The 27,862-nt window shown below is 31.8% G+C and overlaps 1 protein-coding gene across 1 annotated transcript in view; it reads right to left on the minus strand.

Annotated features, from left to right (window-relative positions):
- LOC132948175 (uncharacterized) overlaps positions 1 to 27,862 on the minus strand; it is a 239,878-nt gene that overhangs the window by 68,932 nt on the left and 143,084 nt on the right. The window contains exon 4 of the mRNA XM_061018530.1: positions 17,789 to 18,799. Within this exon, the coding sequence (XP_060874513.1) occupies positions 17,789 to 18,799 (1,011 nt within the window). The remainder of the gene's footprint in view (positions 1 to 17,788; positions 18,800 to 27,862) is intronic.

The raw sequence follows: 27,862 nt of genomic DNA on the forward strand, positions 1-27,862 counted from the left end.
ATTTATTGCAAGATAAACATTTTTATTATTAATACCCTTACCTACTTCAAGTTTAATGTAATGACTAATTGAAAAAAACTCGGCATAAATCGGTCAGGGGGATAATAAAGGTAACCGTCTGCCGACTCCAATAAGAAACACATAGGTATAATATTCGTTTGCACAGTATATACATACGGGAAGTATTGGTAATAAGTGGTAATGATTTTACGTAGCTTCTGCGTAGAGACAGCGTTTGGTCCTCTATATAGATGACATTAGCATTGAGTACGCTTTGTTTTTCGCATCGACCATAACGCAGCGCTTTTGTCTTTCGCCTCCTATAATACTCAATATAATACCATTGTCGGTTCCAAGTTCCAATAAAATATTTTTACGGATATTTTAATAAGCGGTTTTACTTGGATTTTAAAACCTATATATATGTAAATACAATAAATGGAGCGACCATACTACACAAGAATAATTCACACGGACGGCTAAGCAAAAACGGTTTGATCGAGAATTTGACGATGCGGAGGAAACGGCTAGGTAGTGACGACGAGACAATTTCCTTACATTGATAAACGGAAAATATCACTTCTATCCGTTTACGAGTTGCGAGTACAGAGCACAAAATATGTAGACAGCGGTCACTCGTCGGCAGAGCTTTATCAAAGTTCAGTGGATTTTGACGCGTCTGATGGAAATTTACCGCCGAAACCGTTATCTGCAGTTGGTATAGCTATAGAGACGCGCTGTGTGTAAAATATTCGTATACAACGTATGATATGCAGTTATTTTATAATATTTTACAGTACTATGGTACATTACAAATCACGAAATACGCCGATCAAATAATATCGGAATTCTCAATACACATATTTATTATTCACAGTTAAATCGATAAGAAAAATAACGAAAAATATGTACACAAACATTTAGGCATTTAGGTACCTTAAAATACTATGTAAACTACTAGTATGTAATTCAATCGATTTTCATTCGGTTTCTAAAATACGTAGAAATATTAATAAAAACGTGTTTAATATTGAATTATTAAATTTGATACGTAGAATACTCTATAACAGGTAACAAAATATCTTAACCAGAAAAAAATCTCCGGACAATACGACTAGGTATTTTTATTGTTTTTTTTTTTACGAAATCCCGTTTTAAATTTCTAGCTAGCACGTATTTTCGTACCGAGCATGTTGTGTAGTAAACACATGCCAAAAAGGAGACCGAATCTACGAATTGGCCTTTAGGAGACGATCTAGAGAGGAGGACGCCCCGAATAAGTAACAGAAACAAAGAAAAACACGGTTCTACGAATTATTATTGCTCGCGATAACAGTTTAAGTCCGCGCGTCCTTAAGCCGGAGGAATATATTATATAAATGGCATACATCGGATTTTCAGCGTCGTTATACCATGTATCCGGTATAATTTTATTGCCCTGGGGTCCGGCGATAAGACCAATATTATTCGATCGCGGGACATTGATATTGAAATGGACTCTAAACTGCGCTCTACGCGTATTTGTTTGCCGCCGTCCACCAACGACGTCCCCTTTTATTTTCTACGGTTAATTTTCATATTAGAGTTTATTTATATGAGCGTACACCGTACATTATATTCACTGCCCTTCCCCCGGGGAAGAGGAAAGGCACAAGATCGATACGGTTTTTGAACACTGTATTTTGTCAATCACTTTATTATAACCCCTCGTAGACGAGTGCAGGCTGTGCCTTGCACTCAACTCTCGTGAACGAGTATATAAATTAAGATAACAAAAGTATTTTTTTGTCTAAATACTATGTAATAATATCTCACCATCAGCTATAGCCTAAAATAGATTCTGCTGAAGAGTGTCGTCCGAACCGTAAATATGCTGGATGCTGCGATGTTCGAGACATTCGAAAATAATTTTAATTACTACAATGGATATATCGATATATTTTATTCAGATTTGGACTTCAAATATAAAATCTTAGATATTTTTAGTATATACTAATAACATGTGTATAATACAATATATTATTATGTACATTCGAGGTATTATTGTGTATAGGTACTAGAATAGTCCGAGGTACGTAATTTCTTTGTACGTGCGATACTGCGATAAAGGACTTAAGTCTGAAAGAATTTGGGCTGTATATAAAAAAAATTAAAATACAACAGACTTGCACCTACACCTACCCGAATACCCAATACCGGACTCAGGGATCCACTATTGCGCACGTTCGTGGGAAAAAATAGAACCTCCGAAATGGCGTGAAATCCAACAAGCCTTCGCACGCCACAGTCGTCATTACAAAATAACCTCGGCATATACGCGTATTTCCATTTTTATGATGTAAACGACGATTTAAAGTGATGCGGTTTTCCAGTCTAGCAGCTATCGCGCCCAAAGACGGGGGGGGGGGGGGGCGATGCAATGTCTCGTAAAATCCGGTTAAATATGAGAAATCGTACGAGAGCTACACACGCACATGTGTTATTTTTCTGGATTGCGGCGAATATTTCGAGTAAAAAAAGGGCGCATTGGAACATTGTGGTGCCGCGCAAGGAATAACGTGATAGAAATAAACGTTTCTGACATCTATGCTTTGTATATATATTACTTATGCATATAACTTACATGATATTATAATAAGGTATCGTTATGTTATAAATTGTATTATTATATAACAGCGAACGAATAACATTTCATATACATTAGGTACCATATATATTCTTGATATTAAAAATAATAGTAATAATATAATACACATACATATATATTTTGCAAATAAATCCATATTATACATTTTGTGTAAAGTAAATACTAATAAATGGTTGTGCGTATGTGTTTAATATTATTGCGTTATTTGTAAGTGTGTATTTAGTGTTACGAATACTGAAGGGCATTGGAGCAAATAGGGGGGGGGGCTTGGGGGACTTAGTCCCCCCAAATGTCGGTCAAGTCCCCCCAGTTCAAAATCTAGTAATTAGTACTAATTTTTATATTCTGTGGTACTAAGCAATATGGCCTATGGGGAGGAGGGCTTGAGTCCCCCCAAAAAATGTAGTCAATTTGCGCCTATGCTGCAGGGTGATTATTCTTTTAACATTCAATGCTATATATGCTGAATCAGGAATTAGCATATTGTTATAGAATATTTTATGAATATTAGCCCTCCAAAAAATTAGCATTAAGTTAAAAAAAAAACAGATTCAAAAGTTCATATATTTTGTAGAATAACTAAGTAGGTATACAAAGTAAAAGATCCCAACAGCATTGACTATAAAAATAATAGTTTTTTTAAGTTCATAAGAATTTAAACTTTAAATATCAGTTGGTATAGTGACCCACAACATTTACTGCAGGGTAATATCCTTGCTATACTTGTTCATATTTCTGCTTTACTTCGCAGTAAGTTGCTTTCCGAGACGCATGTCTGGAGGATTCGGGTAAGCAAGACAACGATATTATTATTTGATCATCTAATATGACTTTAAACCCATAAAAAAATACACTATGATTATATCATTATAATATAGCTAGGTGGCATTATTCATCATTAGACACACTAACGGTGTTACACTACCGATTGTATTATTCTAATGTCAAATTCTTGGCTAATGATGCTAGTTATTATAAACTAATATCATATTATAGGGTACCTATTGTAGAATTATGTTATATTTCTAAATTAATATTCTTGTTTAAATATATGTGCACTCGTTTTTCGTTTTTTTGACAATTATCTTTGAGTTTATATAGCTTACATAAACACATTATTAACATCGTGAAGTGTATAACGATAAGTCTTCCGGATATACTTTTGACCGGAAGAATAAAAGGTTTCGTCCGCTAACGTGGCATATAATACATACCTATATATACATGTTATACAGGAAAAATCACCCCATCTATATACATTCACATGTGCGGTAGGATTTTATCTTTTATGAAAATCTCGCGCAAAAAAGTTTATTAAAAAGCATTATTTTTATGAATATAATATGTATATACATATTAGTATCGTGATGTTATATGGTGCTCGGATCCCGAAAGGTAAAAAAAGCTACCGACTTTCCGCATCCACGATATTTGCTGACGGTCCTTAATTTTCTGGCTCGTGCGGTAAAAGCCACGCGTTGCGCCTCAGTAGCTACGCTTTCCTTTAATATTTGACGATACAAATAACGTATTCAAAAAGTAATTCATAACCCGAATTGTTTCGTATACATGCCGCAGGAAAAATATAATATATATAAATACGCGCTATAAATGTGTATTTAATTTCGAGCATATTACGTACGCATGTATAGTGTACACACGACATATATGATTGGATCGAATATCAATACAGCTGCAGCAACGTATATTCACGCATATATGAATAAATAATTTTTCATAAGAATATAATCCGTTGATAAATAAATACATAAATTAGTTCGGGTCTTAGTTTCGTAAATATATAATAATATACAACGCGTCGTTATTATTATTATTATTATTATATGCTGAGCATAATATAATAATACTGTGTTAAAACCGAAATGGCGTACATACACGAAAATGAACATAAAATATACGAGAAAAAATAGCAAACGAATGCCACAAAGCATGAAACTAATTTTATTTCCAGGTAGGTAAGCACCGTGTCTGACGACTAGAACGTAATATATAATATGTTTGCAAAAACACACACGCACGTATATGCAATATGTATAATGCCTGTATATACAAATACAGGCACTGGTGCAGACTTCCACAGTCCAGCGAGTAGCATGTGATGTGTGTTGTATTATATATATATATATATTTATATACCTGTGTAACTACTCGGTCAACAGCAGATAAGAATAAAACGTCAAGTCTCCCGTGTACCTACATTTCTTATCACACATCATATATTAATTTTTTGTTTGCACATTATTATTAATTATAACGGTTTTTATACCGTTTCCGTTTGCTCGTCTGCTTATTAGTTGGTACGTTTTTCTTCTTTGTTTTTAAATCAACCTGCATTTCCCGTAAATATATTATGTATTTTTTATCACGACGACTGCGACTATATCCGGCGTTTTTTCGATTTCCATATAATAAATATATACATATATGTATATATATATATGAATATCGAGCGAGTGTCCAGAACAACGGCTAAACGTCAAAATGTGTATATTATATATAAATATATATTCAATATTATAATATTATACACGTTAATACGATCTAATAACGTACATATACGTCGGTTTTGCAGCGCTTGTCGGTGAAAACGACGTTGACATACACGCAAGATGTCGGAATGTCGCGTTGCGTGTAAAAGAAAAATCACGATCAATTCCACTTTGTCGAACTCGACACGACATGGCATTTCTTTAATATGTATAATAAATACTTCCTCGGAGATGTTATGCGGCTTTACGGAATAGATTATAAAGGCTGAATTATGTACCGGTGTGTGCGCCAGCAGTGACCGACTATAGTGTCGCCGCGACTGCTGTAAAGTCAACGGACGACGACGACGACGTTTGGCCCAAGGCGGCTATTTGATATGAGCACGGTTGCTCGATTTTTTTTTTGTCCCGCGATCGACTATTTAAAAAAAGCAATTGCCAATAAAAACTCTAAGCAGCTGTTTCTGACACACGACGCAGTCGATTTAACGCATTTCGTAATGACTGTTCTAATTATTATATTTTGATGATGTACAATATATAACTACGTGCGCGCGACTACAGTAATCGTGTTTGTCTTATAATAGTATGCGCTCTTATGGCGTATATTATGTTGAAAGAAAATAATGCATATAATATTTTATATAATTAAATATACTAGTTGTTTTTAATATTATATTAAGTCATTAACTAATTGCAAATAAAATGAAATTAATATATTAATTATTATTATTATAGTTGTCGGGCAGAAAGAAAAATCAATTTTTGCTTATTAAAACAACCTTTTAAGTATTATTAATATAAGGTTTAGTTGACTTGTTGTAATTAAAAAATAACTTGTTTGTTTTTCCCAGTTCATCGTAATATAAATTAAAAAAGTGCGTGGATTTTAAATCTTCTTGATTAATTCATTCGCGTTGTAATTCATGTTTGAAAAATTCTATTTATATTTCCACATTTTTTTCAGGTTTCTTCGTTTGTTTTTGATTGATATCCTTGACCTTAAATTCATCCTTGAATACAATAGTATTATAGTTCGACATGTGTAGTCTCATTGATCCATTAACCGAGTACAGCTTGTTACGTTAATTTACCTTGGACGTTTTTGTTCTTAATTATGTCTAACAGATTATACAAATATGGTTGACAATATATGTATATAGGTACGGTATTTAATAATTAAAACAAAAATGTGACTGATAAATAATATTTTATTATTTTATTTTATGAATTAATATTTAATTAATATTTACATAAGAAAATATTTTTTTAGATAATAATATAACATTAGATACAAGTTATTATTATGTTGCTTAATATTGCGGGCTACAGCCCAGTTCTGAAAGTGCGTTTTTTTAAAACCATTGCGTATAAAGGAAATTCCTTAAAAATATAATAACATATTAAATTGGATATACGGGGATATTCATAAATCATAACACTATTTTATAATTAAGAAAGATATGTACTATAATATATTATATAACGTTATTATATACAGTGTCAACAATTAATCCGACGTTGTTTAGTATTGGTACCTATACATTATAATAACTGAAGAAAATCAAACTACTTTAAGTTATTGTTTTATTTATAATGAACAGAATATATTATTGTATACCAAAAATGTTTATTTTTGCATATTTTATGTTTGTAGGTACCAAGTTTTTGTAACAACCATGCCCTAACATCCTTCGATGTTCGTGAGAATACCAATAACGATTGGCGGAGAAAAATATGACAAATAGTAACATAGGTAGGACACGTCATTAACGCGACACAGTTACCTACATCACAAAAATGCTCATACATAAAGTGTTGCGGGCCTATTATAGATGAACCGACGACGATGCACGATAATACATGATATATTTTGTGTGTTACGATGGTATAAGTATTAAAAATCGCCATATCGCCGTAGCGCTTGCGTTACGCGATTATTTTACCAAGGTTTTCCTCGGATTTTCCAAACATATCCTCCACCCATTATTATACTAATTGTATGGTATGTAAATATAATAAATTCTAATTTGTAAATAACGGTCGTAGAAGGATATTATGAGACGACGTATTCGTACAAGTAATCTGTGAACAATATATGTGACGCTATGCGTTCTGTACCTTGTCGAGCTGTTTGGCGCGCGCGTAATGCCAAATCCTCGGGAAACGGGTGGCTGCACTTGTCGTTGGGCTGGACTATCGTTTCACTACTGCACAACAGCACTCCCGAACGGCTACGCGAAAACAGTTGTGTATATTATAGACTGAGATCCACGGCCGGAATTCCGTCGCACTGCACAACTCGTACAAACTTGTCAAAGCGTGGACGTAATGAACGTAAAAATAAAAACGCAAAAACGGTGCGATCAATAAACGGACGACGCGGTGACAACCGTTTCAGAAGATTGGCTTACAATAACACGGTCGCTACGATTACTGTAAAGTTAGTGTATAAGCTATGGAGTAAACAATATGGTGTTTACCGTGATCGGACCACCCAACTCTAGAACCTCACCGAAAGGACAAATATTCCGAACGCAACCGTTAAGAACCCTCTCCGTGAATCGGCAACCACGGTAAGTTTGGTCTAGCCGATCGCTGACCATATCATAGTAATATAGTATCATAGTTTACGGTATGGGTAATCGGGGTAGCAGGTAACCGCAATATTTTCATTTGGTCATCAAGTCTAATAACAACGGTTGGCACCATCAGTTTTCGTCGGTGCCCGTTTACAAAGATTTTCGATCGTACGCGTCACAAAGAAATGAGACGAAACAAGTCTTGAACGAGCATGGAGCATCCACCATGAAAAACTGCTTGGCTTGTTTTCAGAGGCTTGCAGGCCAGGTGGCTCGTATAGTAAGTTAAGAGACACATCAGTCACCTTAGGTTATAATGCCCTCATATTATTCACAGGTTTCTTGTAGGAATAACGACAGTGCCATAGCTCTAAGACGCGCGCGTATTTAGATTTTATTGTAGGTATTTACCATTTGCGTATAATATTTCCTGCGTTTATACTATATACATTTGTGAAATCCAAATTAAATCTTAGAAAGATAGACGTTTCACATACTAATATTAATTATATTAATTTCGTTTATTATTATTTACCTATATAATATAGTCATAGATCGCGTACCTATATAGATTGCGTATACTAATTTACTTATATATACTATATTGCGTATACTTATTTATTAATACTTAATTTATCCCAAAAGCTTAAAAAGGTATAAGGCAAGTTAGGTAAATTGGTAGTTTGTACCAAAATATAAATTACGATTTTCACCATTTACTTTATATTTTTTTTCCGGCTTTACAATCCATTGGGGATCTTTACCTTTATCTTTATACTTTATACTTTGTATTTTAATGATCAATAATATATTGACAAAGCTCTTATTGTATTTACTGTAGTGTATAATTTAAATAATTATTAGACAATTTATACGTACATTATTATTATTGTTATGAACATTTGTTGTTTTTTATAGTTTTATACAAATGTCAATCATAAAACCAAATCGTTAAAATATTATAAACCAAATAAATAATTGATTTCTTAATGGTGAGAAATGTTCAACGAAATCAAAAGTCTACAAGGAGCCCCCCCCCCTCCATACTATATCGTCATGCGTGAGCAGCGTGCGGCGCCGATGCGATACACACATTATATACAAGTATAATACGACTACTGTGCTCCTATTACGAGTTTTCACTCGGACATTGGCCTTGATCGCCTCACACAGGGAGATCACTATACTTAACACACACATATATATATTTATAACGTATAATGCTATAGTGGGCACGATACTATATCGTTATTATTACGCGTACGAATATAATAACACACTCGTGTATACGAGCACACAATGCGACGGAGTAGGTTTTTACTTTCCGATAAGTCCGCGTGCTCACACACACGCACGCGTGTTTGTTCCTACGTTTGCGGGAGACAATGTTTGCGGAATGCGTTTTCGTTTTTCACGCTTTTCCTCGGTATATCATTTCGATTATTATTTCACGATAGTATACATAACGCATACCCACCTATATATTTTGATATTACGTGTGTGTCTGCTTGTATAAACGTAATTTTCACACTCACACGCACATATATATACAATACTCGCGACATATTACTATGTACAGACAACATATATAATATTATAGTATAGGAACACTGGGCGTCGGGCTGTAGTATTGTCACAGACTATATTATGAAAAAATAGATTTCATATAGTCTGTGGTATTGTATTTATATACAATAAAATGTATATAATATATCGTGTAACTACGCGGGTTTAACGAAAAAAATCCCAACCGCCTCTAGTATAAGCACGTTGAACGAACGAGCAAACGGCGGCGGTGATGGTTAGTGGGATAAGGGGCGAGGAAACAGGTGGAAGTTATTACAATAGGTTACCTAACGAAAAATAATAATAATAAAAAACCTTCTTTACAATATTATAATAATAAAAATATTTAGATACCTACGTAGGTTATATTATTTAATTTATTATTTTACGTGTATGGTGTAGTAGTTGTCGCAACACTGCACCGGCGCGTCGTTGTTTTCCATTAACCGGGCGCCATTGTGCCGTATTTGCGGCTGAGGTTAATATGTTGTTTAACGCGCGCGCGCGACGGTTTCGGTTTTACCCCCAAGGTCGCGGCGCCGACCGAAAAGGATCGGCCGCAGCGAAACGCGTCACAAAATATATAAATCATATATAAATATATATAGGTATTACATACGTGTAAGCACTATAAGTCAAGCCGTTGCAATGTCGTCAGCTGTCTGTGAAGTCCATATTATGAGTTATATACCTACAATACAGGGTGTTCCATAAAGAATGACCGGTTTCAAAACGAAATATTTATTACATTATTACACTTATAAAATTGAAGCAAGTACAAATCAAAACTATTGGTTGCCAAGATATTTTTTTATATTTTTTTCCACGAAATATGTTCAATATTTGTAGTCTACATCCCCCCAATGAAGGTGATCGGGTTCCTGCAAAGTTAATCAAACTCGTCTGTAACTCTGGCTAATATTTTAGGCGTACCTGATCCGACCTCTCCTTTGGGTGATTATTCTCTGTTCTTCAAGAGCTATTGGCAGATATGGAAAACTAGAGACTCGTCTGGTTCATTTGATAACTGATATGGATCACGGCCAAAAACCTGACGAGTTACGAATATTAGAAACCAGGACATTGTTTGTGGAACACCCTGTACTACAAATTAAGGTACGTATTATACGATACCGCTATATACGGTTCGTTATTATTATATTTCTCGGAATTGAATACTCCCGTAAACATAATAATAATAATAATAATAATGATAATGTACCGCAATATAATGGCGTTAGTGACGGTGGAGGCGGCGTATCCGATGACGTGAGTGCACACGGCGCGGTATGGCGGCGTTTATATATTTTCGGGTTGAGGGATAAAGCCCGGCGCGATAAAACGCCACTGACCGCTCGACGGGGTGGCGGCGGCGGCGGCGGCCTTGGCGAATTTTATTTGACGCCGACGACGACGCTCTTATACGTGTAACATTATATCCGTCAGCCATTCTACACCACTGTTATTAGTATAACATTATTATTTATTATATACGTCCAGCCGAGTATATATTATAACGATCGCGTCTACGGAAGGTACAGTACCGGTATAAGGTCACGTGTATAATAGTGACGGCAAGTCGGACTTTGCCGTAAACTCCTACAATAATAATTGGTCTGCGGTCGGCGGTCCGAAAATAACGACGCTTTTAACCCGCCGACTCGTGCGTTGTTATGGGGTATTTTTTTTTTAATTCACCTTTTACCCATTAACCCGGATCGATCCTCGGGCCAGTGTTGACTTTTTCAATTTTATTTTCTATTTTTTAGTAAGGGCGACGAATGTGTGTTTAATTTGTTTCTTTTTTAATTAACAATAAATCGGCCTTGCTCGCGGGATAAAAAATAAGCCTCTGTAAACACAATAATATGCTGTATACATACATGATGCACGTGACGGATTTTAAACAAAGAAAAAAAAATAAACTTCCCGAAACAGATAAGATGGCATAAGACCATACAAGATAATGCTGCAAACGTAATTTTGATGATAAATTGATGACTTTACGGTGTAAGGTATACATTAAATAAATAATACACAATATTTCAAAATATTGTTCACTAATCGCGCAATTTAATACAACACAAATTTTGATTGTTGTTTAGGTACAATAATTTATAATACGAACATTTAATGTATATAGACGTACAATTATAAAATATTATTTTATTATATCATATAATTTATTTATATTATACTATTATAGTAGTGTACGTTTTCACGAATACTATTTAGAACAAACATGTTAACTTTTTTTTATACTTCTGGAAAGCTAAGCAACAAGGATATTTATAATTTATATTCTTACGATTAATTGTAAAGTAAGTTGTATGTGTTACTTGCTTTTAACACAAACTACAACTACAGGCCCGGCTCAAGGGGTAGGCAACATAAGCCCACGCCTAGGGCGGCACTTAAGCAGCAATTTAGTAAGAGGGTGGCATTTTCAAAATTCTGATAATATTATATTGTTAGGGCCTTAGGGGCGGCAAAATTTGATTTTGCCTAGTTCACTATTTTCGCTTGAGTCGGTCCTGTGCAACTACCATTTCAACATTTTATAAAACTAAATTTGGGCGATAATATGATTAAGTCGATAGGTAGTAGATTATACATTTGTAATACTGCCAATTAAATGGAAAAAATATATAATTATGTTATTTGTTGACTTTAATTATAAATTATTTGGTTTTTTGTCTTTTCATAACAATTATGCACAGTATCACTATTCAATAGTTGAATAATTATTATTTAATTGTTTTTTTTTTATTCTGCATAGTTTAGCTGGTATTTATAAATAATTGTGCCATCAACTTTTTTTTTTCATTTAATAAAACGTTTTTTGCAGTAAATTTGTTTTAAATGCAACCTACTCGGTACTTCGCATACTGTTTCCGTTTTATTAGTCTTTTTTTTTATTACGAAAGTAACTATTTACGTTTACGAAATAAATGGGGACTAGTATTTTTTTACGAGTTCACCACGACGTAATATTATAATATTTTAATTTTCGCAATCCGGAATACTAGATTTATGTCATTACCCAACCTAATTCCATAAACCCATAGCGTTTAGTGCTTTACTATTATTACAATATACACCCAAGACTTAATCTGATCCATTTACACTTCATCAGACAGTTTAGTATATAGTGCGAACGTGACACTCACAATATATACGTGAGTGCCGGGTGGGCAAAATACATAATTATTATACATATGGATAGGATGAAGAATATGCAAACTCATTGACGGGCGAGGAATGAGAGGAGAATATTAGCATCATATATCGATAACACGTGTGTATTCTCCTGGTTTTTGGATATTTATTTTTTATATTGTTTTTTTACCAACAAATTTGAACATATATAGGTACACCACAAATTAGACGACAACAGAATATATTTTTTAAACCGTTAAAATATTTACTTGCAGGTGTACAGTGCAAGCTGTTTTTAATATTATTATTTCGTACTTACGCAGTTACGCGTACCCATAGATGCAGTGTGCGGGTGTGTACTGCTCTACCTCTATTATAAGAGTGTCTTACCATATTTTCCATCGTCAATAACATTTTATAATTAATTATATGTTTTTAAATAATTCTGTAGTGTATTCCTCACATTTGTTTTAAACCATCTATTTTGTGTTACGAAAAAATCAAAGAAAGAAAATAATTTACCGTAATAGGGAAGTTGGTAAAAATGAAATTCCAAAAAGTCCAAATATTAAAATATTATAATATTACTGCCTTTTGTTTTTTTTTTTTTAAATATTCGTGATTGTTTGACTACAGTTTATATAGGCTGAATAATCGTATGAATTCCTCACAATTTTTACAACATGAATATTGATCTACCGTAAATAATTTATTATATTGCGTAACCTATTAGTTATTAATTAGGTAGTAGTATGTAATATAGTATGTATAATGTGCATAGGTACGTAGAAATATACAAATCGCGAAGTATAAAACATTTTTTCCTCCTGAATAATTTATTATTGACATTGTTATAATATATTATGGAAATTCTATAATATATACTATATTATTATACTTCTATTTTTTCTTTTTTTTTTATTACAATTTTTATCGAAACAGTACACTGCAACAACAACGGCGTCGCGCGTCGTACACTCGTACATATATGACAACAATTTTTTTCAATTTTTTTTTTTTTAAACTTTAGTCTATGAGATAGATAGTCGAAATCATTTACTGTATGGTCCGCCGCCGAGTGCTTTGTAGAGTTCAATCAGAGATTACAAGTGAAAACATGGCCGACGGATCTCGGCTTCACGCACGACCGTCTCGACTGGCCCACCGCTTATAATAATAATAATAATAATAATGATGATGATGATATATTTTATATACTATACACATAGGTAGATACCGTTCCCCGCGATGATTATGACACGTCTTCCTCTCCACCGCACCCTTTAGTATCCGTTGAAGTCTTGAAGACTATCATCGTGATTATAATAATAATATGATGCCGCGGTTGCATCTCGTCTTATCGGGCGCGGATCACGGGCGTATTGCAGGTACTACACGCTTTCTTCAAAATAAGAGAGAAACAGTAAACGGAGACGATAATAATACTATGAATTTATTTTATTCTTACGCGAAAAGAAGAAAACTGTGTATACGGTTAATTGTTATTAAACGGTTCCCGCACGTGTAAATGTGTAATACCGTTTTCACGTGCGACATGGTACCTACCTACAACTAAAATATTATATAATATTATTATGGACGTATGGTTAAACGTATCCATTTGTTTATTTCGTTGTGTTTTTCGTACACGTTTACGATATCGTTTTTTGTTGGTATTTTATTTTGCGAACTGGGTACCGGATGTGAAATTTCGAAAACGGAATCATCGCCGGTTGATATGACGATCGTCATTTGTATCATACTATTATATTATTTATTATGATGATGTATATCGTTACACATCGTATACGTTTTATAAATGTGTGTACAGTTATGAGCGTTACGTCAATTACTTCATGAGCTCATATTATATCCATACGGTCCACACACACTACACACATGTATAATATGTATTTATAATATATAGTTGAGTCGTAAAATTTAACGAGAAATAACAAATAATTATTATGTATGTGGTGGCTCGCGATATTATTATTAAGTTCAATATTTTAACTTTTGAGTGGGCAAGCCTTGTTTTTCTATACTGTTAATGTTTGACTAAACATGATATTATCCAAACGATTATAATTCGTTTATCAGACCTTCACGATAGCTGATTATTATGATTTGTTTATAGACAATAATTATAATATTATATACACACATCTAGTCAAAATTCAAATTATATAATATATATTAGATAAGTATGATATTTACAGGGAGAGGGACATTTTTCAATTTCACTGTAAATTATAATAACGATACAATATAACACAGCAATGGCCATCATTTCATATTTATAAAGTAAAATGGTATAAATTACGTTACAATCATATGAATGCGAAGGATAATAATACCAGTATTTAGATTTTGATAAACTAGGTAGTTAAAATCATAAATTATTACATCGATATATAGTCAGAAACTTAACTTTTTCTGTTTTGAAGACAGTATAATACTTAGCCTAAATACTTTGAAAGTTTCAAATTATTATACATAATTTATATTAGTAGTCAAAGTGCATTATTTTGTGAACAATTCAATTAAATCATTATTATTACATTATACCTTTACAGTACACATATTGGAAATAACTTGCAGGTAAAATACAAATGGTACCGTACCAAACCTCTGGACTAACCGTATTCTTATAATATTATAATATATTGAATAAATATTTATACTGCACACAAAAATTGACCTTTACGATATTGATAAAGTATATATTATAATATTTATAGGTACTAATATGATAATATCGTAGCACGTACTTTTGTTTCATTTGCAATGCGGATTCACAGTGATTTTTTTTTCATCATGAACCAGACATATTATTAAATTTTTATTTAGACAAGAGGCATTTTAAATTAATCGGATCATGAAAAAATGATGAATACTAAAGTTCAATGTCATTAATAGTTTAAAATAGATGTAATATTGTGTAATATGCTCAAGATATTGTCTGGTTGACGTTGGGAAAAAAATCATTATACTTACGCTCTATGCATAATAATAATATGATAAAGAATAGCGCGTACGCGGTTTAATTAATACTACTAAATTCTAGTTTTTCCACTTTTCAGTAAACACTTGTTTTTATACGGTACCTACCTATATTAATATTATTGCGCGTAAATCGTCATTCAATACATTTCGACGACACAACAACATTTGGGCAACATATATAATTATAATAATATTATGATATGATAATATAATATTTGTACTGCAGATGTACCATACACATAATACATCATATACGGGGAGGATTACAAATCGTTCGACAATCCGAAATCCGTGTCTCTGGTGAATATTAATTCATCGGTCGTCAATGCGATCTGTACCGGCAGATACAAATGTACAATGCGATGGCTAATGAACGAAAGGTTTCTCAAAAACAATATTTATGTACCACGACACGCGCATAATATTATTGCAATTATTATAAAAAAAAACTCTCGTACGCATGTTGAAGTGATGGCCGTGACACTATATACCTATATTGCCTACATGTTATATATTGTTGTGCGCCGCGCAAACAATAGGGTGTCGCGTAAAAACACACATGCAGAGTATCATCTATACACAACGCAAACATCCTGGATTTCACTTCTATGATATCCTCTTTTAATGGGTCGTAAAACCGCCGAATACATGACGCGTTGTCAGAGCTGATTGCGCTCCATAGTGTAATTATTATTATTATTGTATAAATACGGACGACCGCGAGAACCTGTCCTTATGGGACGTTTTCGAACGGATCGTATATAATATATATATTAGTATCTACCTATGTGATAATATATATGCTGTAGATACCTATCGCCAAGGAGTGTCTGCGGCGTGCAGCTATCGCGAGGACAGGTATAATATGTATACCGTGAGCTGCTGCAACACTTTTGTCCTATCTTTGCATTGCGGTCTTTGTTCGAATTCTTATTTTTTTTATATACAAGGTGATTATTTTATCACTCATTATTTCAAAAAGTGTTAGTATTTTTGAAAATATTTTTTTACATAGTTTCAATTGAACCATAAGTTGTTAAAAAACAACGTTTTTATTAAAAAAACATATTTTTAAATATTTTTACACTTATGTTTTTTTAAGTTTCTTACTTTTTTGAATGACAACATAGAATTTCAATTTCATATTCCAAAGCAGAATATTTTTCAAAGTATTTTGATTCATAAAAATCGAATTTAGGAATAGTTTATGAGTTATAAGTATTTAAAGTTCGGACAAGCGGAGTAGTGGACAAACATTTTTCGGGGTAATCCCGTACCTGCCATTCCGCCCATCAAAACTTTAAATACGTATAACTCATAAACTACTCGTCCTAAATTCGATTTTTATGAATCGAAATACTTAGAAAAATATTCTGCTTTGGATTATGAAATTAAAACGCTATGTTGTCATTCAAAAAAGTAAAAAATATTTTCAAAAACATTAATACTTTCTGAAATTATGAGTGTTTCATGATAAAAGAATCACCCTGTATAATTGTGTACTCGCTATTATTCAATTTACGTTTAAATTACACGACCCTATAACATTGGCGTACCTGGAGGTGGGGGGGGGGGGCAGTTAATTTTGGTTTGCTTTTGTATTTTTAATGGTTTTAAGTGAGGTATTTAATAACCCCCCCTTCAAGACAATTTTTTTACAGATACGCCACTGCCCTATAATTTAACGTAGTGATGAGGGACATCCGCGACGTAGAACCGTGGTAACTGGTTAGGTTATGTTAGGTTACCTATGTATTGTTATGTTTCTTGTACCTATATGAGTAATGAGTACTATAGGTACAACAAAAATTTAAAAATCTCGTGCGTTATGAGTTATGACGTTTGATGAAAATTTCAAACCTGCAGGAGACAGGAGATATGGTATTTAATATTATGTGATACGAGAACGTTCCGATTGGTCGCGCGTTTGCGTAACTTATCTACTATACCTACCTAGTATACCTATAGTACCTATTTAATAACTAGTATAACTACCGTACGGTATACGGTACGTGTGTCTATTTATCTATAACCGTTTAAGACAACTATCTATTATAAACGGTACCCAAATACCCAATACTGAAACTGCTGCAAAATGCACGTGCGAATAATATAATATGTACCTTATCTACCGAATTTAGGGGTTCGATATATATTATAAAAAAATCTTATTACACCACACCTTATTTTTGTTTTCAAAACATTTACGTTGAATATAATAATATGCTTAATGCTTATATACATATAGGTAACAAATTATAATATTATGTACATAACACGGTAAAATGCATTATGAAATCGTATGTCGAAACACTGACCTTCGTCTCCTGGCCGGTATGATGCCGAACGGCAGGCGGAATCCACCGGGCGTGTTAACGGCCGTGCCGACGGGCGCCCCGGGCGGCTGATGGGGGTGTTGGAACTGGGCGGGTAACAGGGACGCCTGCAAGTTGGCCGCCCGGGTGGCCATGGCGACGTCACAGACGCCGCCACCGACGGTGGTGTACAGCGGCGGCGGAAGGTGCGAGTTGAGCAACAGGTCGGGCAGCCTGTCCGGGTCGACAGACACGGCGATCGCGGGCTGCTGCTGCAACAGAAGCGGCGGCGGTGGCGGCGGCAGCAGCGACGACGACGAAAGCGCGGGTGGAGGTGGCGGCGGCGGGTGGACGCGTCGTTGCTGTTGTAGCCGGCGTTCCCGTCGTTCCCGCCGCCGCTGTTCCCTGTACGCGGACGAGCACGCCGTCTCGTCCGTCTGCGCTTCCGTGGACGCGTAAGTCCTCTCCTGAGGCTTACCGCTGTCCGCCGTCCCACCGACGACCGCGCCGCCGGTTATCAAACCGCTCCCGTTGTCCATCAGTACTACGGCGCGCACTCGGTTATCATCGCGAACGTCGACGTCGTTATCCACTCGGCGGAGGTTTTCGTCCTCGTAAACGCAATAGTAATCCTCGTCGTCGTCGTCGTCGTCGTCGTCGTCGACATCGACGTCTCCGTTATCACAACACCAATCACCCGCACTAACACAACGAGACGGCACGATACGCGAGGTCGGACGCTGTACGTTTGACTGAACGTCTGCGGCGAGACGCGAACGCGGTAGCGGTCGTCCCCCTTCGACGGCGGCGGCGGCGACGGTGCCTCGACGCTGAAGCAGCGATCCATGCGGCGGACAGCGGTAACCGGTTGTCGTTCGGGCCATAATATCGTCGTTATGTGGGTCACCGAGGACGGCCGCGGTTTCCGCGCTACACCAGCACGGCGGTGGAGGCGTTTTGTCTCCGCCGTCGTCCAGCAGACGGCACACCGACGATGAACAAGAGCCGGCCGACCTGGAAATAATAGAAAAAAAAACGAGCCGGATGATGAGAAGAAAAAAAACTGGAAAATTATACACACCACACAATATACGATTGACACAATAATAATAATTAAAAACATTACCCTACTTGTCGTGGCTCGTATTTATTAAGTTATGTTATATAGGTACATACGCGGCGCGTTTATATCTCATCGCGCATTTCAGATCGACTCTCTATCGAAATCGTATAGTTGTACGCCATATCGTGTTAACGTTAACGGCTTAAATATACTGTGTAGGTATTTATCACTATATACCATTGTCCTAGAATCGACAGGAATATTCCCCATCCCTTCGATCCCCTCCGGATGAAAAATTTGTACCGCTTTAGGTTTTCCGCGAATCTGCCATATTTGTGTAATTATTATTACACGTAAGTAATAAATATAATGCGAAACCTGCTCATATTGTATATAATATATATATCAATTTTGTAAAATATGTCATAGTATTTCCATTGTCAATGTACAAAGTAATTATTGAATCATATACACGGAGAATTTTCAATTTTTTTTATTTCTTACTCACATATTTTATTTTTAACAGTTTAGTGGAAGGATTGTTAGTGAAAATAATTTTCCACGAATTGTTAAACGTTTTTGGAACATTTTAATGATTACAAAGGATTTTAATAATAATATGGATTTAGATATCGGATTAAAATATTAATTCATGTTTTAAACTTAATTTGTTAATCAATTAAATTTTAATTGAGTGTACTTAAATCATTTCAAAATTTAAACTATTTAATTGTATTATGTATATGGTATATATAATTTATACTTTTACTATATTATATATTTATATGTAGCCATGTAGGTATCTAATTCTAGTGACACAAAAAGGACTTAGATCTATCATACTTCAAAGTTCAAATGGAACCTAACCCTAACCCTAAATTATCAAGTTTTTGGATCAGCAACCTGCAACCATATACAATTTTAACCGAAAAAAATAGCGAGATGACCCTTTTTTAACCAGAAAATTATCCCATATGTTAAATAATAGGTACCTTTAGGTAACGACTTTTAATTGAAAATTCAATATAATATATAAATATAATAACTATACATAAGCTGCATTTCTGCAGTGTAGGGTTTTTATGAATGTATAAATTGTATAGTAATATAATGGTATAATATTATTCAAAATACATTCAGAATTATTATATCAAATTTGAAAAGTAAACAGCCATGTATATTTAAAATTTAAATTTAAATACTTATACGCTTTCATAAGACAATTTTAATATTCATGTAAATATATTATGTGTTTTTTTTACTGAAATAAAATATGTTGAGAATATTTAATGGAGTTTATAGTTATAGTGACTCACAAATACCTAGATTTAACAAACAATTTACTGACCAAGAGGGGACTATTTATTTTTATTTTTTTGTATTTTAAGGTTCTGTGACTAAAAAAAAATGATTTTTTGGACAAAGGGGTACAGAGTTCTATTTTTTAAGAACTTCCAGTTTTTCAGAATCTTTTGAGAAACTGTTTCTAAAAAAAAATGATTTAGTTTTAACGGCACAAAAAAAAATGTGGGAATTCATATTATATACAAAGGTCCTTGCAACTTTATGACGTGGAACAGATTCCTAAAATTGTGTTCATAAAATGTAATATTTGAACTTATAAAACATTTTTATTGCATATATAATAATAATCTTACCTATGTTGCAAGGTCCAACCTTGAGCAGGTCGTATTATTTAATTGTTAAAGCTTATTTTTAGAATTGTAAAAATTCTAATTAGTAAAAACATCGACGTACGAACCAAAGAGGTAAAACATCACATTTTATATTAAATTAATTATTATTAATACATTCAATTAAATTTACTAGGTATATGTTTTGTTGAAATATTAAGGCCTCAGGGCTGGGTTTGAAAATGTTAAGCACCTGGGGATAATAATGAAATACACACATTCTCATTGAAATAACTGAGATGTAACTTAAACATTTCATAATAATAATATATATTAGATGGGTTTCCTTAATAAAAAGAGATTACTTTGCTCATGATTAAATTTCATATTTTCATACTTTCTATGTATTAGTAAATACTCGTACTTGTACAAAAAATATGTTGACAACAAATTATTCATACGCACACAAATATTCATGTGGTAATGTTTATAATATTCATGATTCATTAATAATAGTTAACACTTATCAATATTTAATCAAATTAGAATTGTAATATATTTTAGATATTATATTTAATGATAATCGTTAAAATTATTGCTATTATCTAGTATTATAGTATTATATTTAGCAGCTAGTATATTGGATTATTAAATTCATAATGTATTATTGAACCGAATAACAATTAATTTTACTAAAATATATTTTAATCAAATGTAATATGAAATTAATAATAAAAACGCATTTTGTATAAAATTAGTCAATTAGTCATATTTTTTTCGTGGACGTGTGGTGTTTTATTTTGAATACTCTACATATTATTTGAATCGTTGGCGTTACGTTTTAAATTGACTACAATTTACATACACATATTCAACAATTTTAAATACAATTTAGATTTTTGTTGCAATAATATAGTTATTTTACTTTCTTGATTTAAATTTTTTTAAGGCTTCAGCTTCATCGTTATTAGCTGGTTTTAAGTGGAGAGCCGGGAAGGGTACGGTTGGTTTGGAACACGTGTATATGGGGCGAGGAGTCGTCACTAAAAACCTGGGTGGTCACCCATCCGGGAGCTAGCGGCGCCGGCCCATGCTTGATCTCAGGACACGTTGGTGACTGCGGCCAACCACCATGCCACACTAGGCCCTTAGAATATATTTATTAAAGCATAAATATATGGAAAGCATGCACATTATACATTCATACCTGTAGGTTGTGCTGTAGCAAAAGTGGTATAGGTAGGTAATAGGTATCCAATATTATTTTAATTTCGTTCATTATATACTGTTATTAATTTATTGCGTTAATATAATTAGCTAAGAACAAGTATTGATAATAAGTAATAACTGAAATATTATATTGAATTCATATTACATAGAACTATAAAAGTAAATAAGTATAGTATATATTATATACTAAATAACATACTATCTATTAATCATAATTGTTGAATTATTAAGGAAGTAATATTGGTTAAACAGTACCCATGTTCATTAAAATTGTAATGTTAGTTTAAGTATGTATATTATATTATTATATGTACTTATACATATCATAACTAACCATATTTTAACATTTTTTAAACGTGAGCCAAGTACAAAATGCTTCAATTTGGAGTAGGTATTGAATATACATTTTATTGATTTATCCTATTACTAGATAGGTACCTAATTGGTATTATTGAGGATAACTCGAAATAAGAATCTGGAATAGATTAAATTAATAATACATTAATACTTGTCATTGGTAAAAAGTAGAATCATAAACCGTTGAATATGTTAATACATAATAGTTAATAGGTTACAAATCATTGATAAAGTACCGCGAGGATAAGTCTATTTTAGTTTAATTTTCAATTTCCGCAAGGTCGGTATACCCACGCTAGTAACTATTGTTATGAATATTACGTGGGCCAATAATTGGAATAATGTAATAATTTGCTCTAAATGTTAATTTAAATTATGTATGTGTTATAAAATATGTTATTCATCAACTATAGAATTACATTTTTTTTTAATTAGGCCAAGGTCTATAATTTGTAAAAACATAAATCACTTTAAATATTAGTTTCAACAGCTCTTATTTTTAAGAAAACTTTTATAGATATCGATACAAAAAAGTTATGTGTACTAAATAGTAACTGTACCGTAAAATAATTGGAGGATGATTAAACGTTTAGGGTTTGGCAACATTATCACAGCGAATAAACGTTTCTAATTTAGTTTAAAAAAAAAAATAAAAACTACGTTTAGCCAATTACATATCATTGTTATATTGTATTGTAGTCAAAGCTTTTAAAATGATTATTCTGCCGTCCAGCTATTTATTACTTACGCTTTTACCCTCTTCTAACTAATAGTAACTGACGACAAATCAATTAGGCACCATAAATTATACTGTTCATTTAAGCCTAAATAACAGTATTTTCTACATTTTCATCTCTTTTGTGTTGCATTTTGATTAATTTTATTATAATTCAATTTTGTTACTTTCCGTAAATGTAATAATAATACAACATAGAAAACAAGAAAAATATCACTTGGTTAAATTTGTATGTAGGTACATAAAAAAAAAGGAGAAACATTGACAATGCATGTCTTAATTTAGATGTGAGTGAATAAAATGTTAATATAAAAATATTATTTTATACGATACATTAATATTGTTGTAACTTGTAATACAAAAATAAATCATCATCACAAGTTTATGAACATTCAACTCGCATCTGTATACTACCTATAGGTAGTAGGTATGTCTAAGTATCTAACATGTACCTATGCACCTATAATAAATTGTATTTTATAATTTACGTATACATAAGATATTTCAGTAAAATTATATAATGTGTACAAATAAAATATTAGATCTAAGGAATTATTCACTTAATCTATATCACTTGTACCTGGTTACTGCTACCGCCCGATGGTAAGTTGGTAAATAGCAAAACACAGAAAGTTGGAACAGAAGCGCTATCAAAATAGCGGATTAAATAAGTACTAAAATGTCTTCTGATTGCGGATACAATATTTATTATACGCAAAGAGTCCCAACCTTATCTTCTGAGACCGTGGTCTAAAGTCACAACTCACAAGTAGGTTAGGCTATCTAGGCTATGTATTTTTCTTATTTTGTTTATTGTAAACTAATTTATTAGAGTTTTTGTATTTATTTCAACATTTTAACCAATAATTTCGGAAATTCAAAATGTTTTCATAATGTATATGAGTTAAATCATATTAATTATCATAAGACTTCTACTTATAAGTTTTAAATTTTAAATGTAAAATTACATTAATTGTCGAAAAATTATATAGTACCTATTATAAGTATTTTTTGAAAATAATTTTTACGACAGGTATAGGTACATCATACATATAAATATATAATAACTATTAGAAATGTCCTGTACAGTATACAGTCTGTATAATATATAGAATATATATTTATAAATGTACCCTTATTTCTTCAACGTAATTCTATATGTACAGATTAGAGTTTGTTTTTTTTTCATAGCATCTGTTTAAGTACTTACTGACATTATATTATATGAATTTTACAGTAGATTGAAACAAGTTTAGAAATAATATGGAAAACTGCAAAAGCATTAACAGAAATAACAAATAGGTACCAGAAAAACGTGTGCATAGTGTATAATGTTCAAGGTACGTGTCAACTTTGAATGTCAACTTATAATATATTATATTGTTTTTTTAGTATTTTACGTAAATAATAAAGGAATGGATTGTCCAATCATGGTGGCCTATAAATACTCAACTTACTATGGTTCCCAATATGTTACCATACTTACCATGTCGTAATGAGATCTCTAGCATCAGATTTCAGACATACAAAACAACTAGGTACCAATATAGGATAGCTAATTTGTAATACGCTGCGAAATTGGAAGCTTGATAACCGCCATTTATGTGGTATAGTCAATGTTATTGTTTATTATCTTATCAGTAATAAGCTATCTATAAGTTAAAATCGATGATGTTATTATATATACCAAAAACTGGTGTACGTTAACTACAAATGAGAATATCGTCTTTCAAGTATTTCTACTAGCATTTGGTTTACACATTAAAATTATATTATGTATTTATATAATTGATTGTAGGTAATAACTAATAACTAATAATATAACCAGACACAGTCAATTTATTGTATGTTTGTAACTATAATTGTATTCAATTTCATTAATAAAATAAATAATAATACCATCAAAAAGTAACTTGTAGTGTTATTATGTAATTATTAATACATTTATTGTGATGAACAAAATTAACCTGTTAACTCGATTATATCTAAATTTGTTGTTGTAATATTGTTCTAATTTGGGATGTATTTTAATATTTTTCAAAAAAAGATTGGAACTTAGCTGAAGTCGTTGTGTATAGATTTCAACAATAAATCGTTAAGTCAACGATTAATTTGTCAAAAAATTACTTCAATACAATTATTAATTGAAATTTAAAGGATAATATTAATTATATTTTGAAAAAAACATCCATATAAATCTACTAGCTACCTAGTACCTACTAATAAATTATAAAAGTCACTTATAAGATTTTAAAGTGTAAACATTGACAACCTTGTAAATAACAATCATAGATAATAAAGAAATGGATAGATCAATAGTTTATTTGAGTATCATCATTAATATTAGTTTCGTGGTCCAACATAGATAAGAAATTGAGGCCGTTTGTTAACATTTTTGTATGCGATAAGTGTTATGACAAACTACAAAATGCCAATGTGTTATTAGTTATTACTTAATAATTTTGGTCTACCTTAATAGCCAATAGTTACTAGTTAGAACATATATTTATTATTTATGATGGTGATTGGCATCAAATGTTGATTTTGGTTGGTCATCTAGTTGTTTTATATATCTGTGCCTCAGTACCTATAATTCAACCGCAATAAATATACTATTATGTACTTAGCTGATACCCAACCCATTTTTTCACTATGTAATTTTAATTTTTAGCATAGCTATATAAGATTACGAAATATATTAATAAAAATATCAGTTCCTTAATAAATATAATTATTTATTTTACATCGCATACTTAAATATAATAGTATTATATATTCGGAACTAAATAAGATATTATATAAGATCATCTTAAAAATAAATATGTGTTGGAATATTACTTTTTTTTTAAATTTTTTTACTACTTAACATCATAATCTGTTATGTTATGACATTAAGGAAAACAATAAATTCATGTTCAAACATTAATCTTCTTTTTTTTTTTTGAAAAGCCTAAATTAAAATGGATTTTAATTTATAAGACACAGATAATTACAATTAAATGACAATACTATTATTAATCAACAATATAGTTAATAACGGTGACATTTAGATATATTTCATTAAAATTAGTGGAAAAGAATGTTAATTTCATTGGTTCGACAATTATAATTGTCTATTTGTCTGTAATTTTTTTATGATTTCTCTACGTTCTTTTGTCGGTTTTTTACCATTATTATGTACGTTTTCTATACTATGAATTAAGGTTTCAACAAGAATGTTTAATGAAACGGTTTATTGTTTCAATCAATAAATGGTAATAAATTTGATTATACATTTGAAACACACGTAATATTTAATTTACATACAATGTGCGTGTAAACATCAAATTCACCTAGTTTTGAATTATATAAAAAAATAGTAAAAAAGATTTACCATGTAAACGTTTGCAGAGCAGATGGATTATTTAATTAATATAATAATATTTTTTAATTCCTTCCAAAATTGCAATCAATTGTATTCATTATGTATTGCTTGATACACACCTAAATATAAATATATATATATATATTTATATAATATGACATATTTTGTTTCGGATTACCTACTTTTTTACCTAATTAAACACTATTTTTAAATTAAAACAAATGTTTTTATTTGTAAAAAGTAAACACTAAAGTAAGCCAAAATAATATGGCAAATAAAAGTGTATACATGTTATTAGAATTGGTTATATAAAATATGCTTAATTACGATGGTTGTAATAGAAATAATTGTAAATAGGTACCGAGTTAAAACGAAAAATACGCACGCTCTGTATATTTTTCATTAATATTCAATCAAGGCATGTCGATTAGGTTCTATTAAAATGGTAGCTAGTGAATATTGTGTAATATCATCGTGCACAATATAATTATGTTTTCAGAGCACATTTTAACGGTTATTGCCTATTGGCTAATACAAACTTCGAATCTTAGTCAGATGTAATGTGCTAAATATCACACCAAATAATAATAGGTATTAGGTAGTAGTTGTGTACAAGTTTAAATTGGAAAATGTTAATTTAAAGATTATTAAAAAATAGATTTGGTTTTGGATATAGGTGCTATAACATTTCTGATAGATATTAAGTAGGTAGATATATTTTGTATATAGTATATATAATGGCATATTTTACAATACCTACAATACAAAATATAGTTTATATTATTCACAGGGGCGTATACAAGGGGGGGGGGGGTGAGGGTTAGGTCTCCCCATAGGCCTTTTTTTTAAAAAAATTTTATAAAATAGTGTTTTTAGTGTAAGCGCGTTACAAGGAAACATAAAAAAAAAAATAACAATTTGTGTATTATAATTGTATGATTGAGAGGCGCCATTTCAAATTTTTAAAAGGTATGCTAAAAACTAAAGACAGGTAGGCCAAAAAACGTTTAACAGGCCAATATAAATTATTTAAATCTTTATATTATCCATGTCATAATTCAATATATATTATCAATATAGTATAACTAATAATACTAAGTTTGTACTTAAATTATTTAAACTCAAATTTTAATATTTATAGACACGCTATTGTACTTAATTATATATTACCTATAGGCTATATTTTGTTATTTATTCTTTAAATGTGCAGGTACCTAGGCTTAAATTTTTTTTCTGATCCTCCCCATACAAAATGTACCTATACGGCTACGCACTGATTATGTAGGTACCTAATTTTTAATTAAACATTACTGAACAAATTTATATTCATATATTACTTATATAAATATACAAAATACAGGTAATAAAGAAAATACTTTTTTTATGGAAACAATGATGTTTTCTGTATTATATGAAAAACTTTTAAGACTACTTCAATATTAATAATTGTATATAATAATATAATACATTATATTTATTTTAATTGTTTCATACTTAAATATTTTAGAATTAAAATAACTTATAAGTTATTTTTTCACTTAACTGAAAATATTATAAGAAAGGCTTCAATGTCAAGAGCGGGAGTTATGAATTCATGGAAATTTTTTTAAGTTACCCATATAATTATAATATTTATATATTTATAATTATTCGTTATTATAATGTTAAGTTTCTATTGAAAGTTCTAAGTATT

The sequence above is a fragment of the Metopolophium dirhodum genome, chromosome 7, assembly GCF_019925205.1.
Source record: "Metopolophium dirhodum isolate CAU chromosome 7, ASM1992520v1, whole genome shotgun sequence".
Lineage (NCBI taxonomy): Eukaryota > Metazoa > Arthropoda > Insecta > Hemiptera > Aphididae > Metopolophium > Metopolophium dirhodum.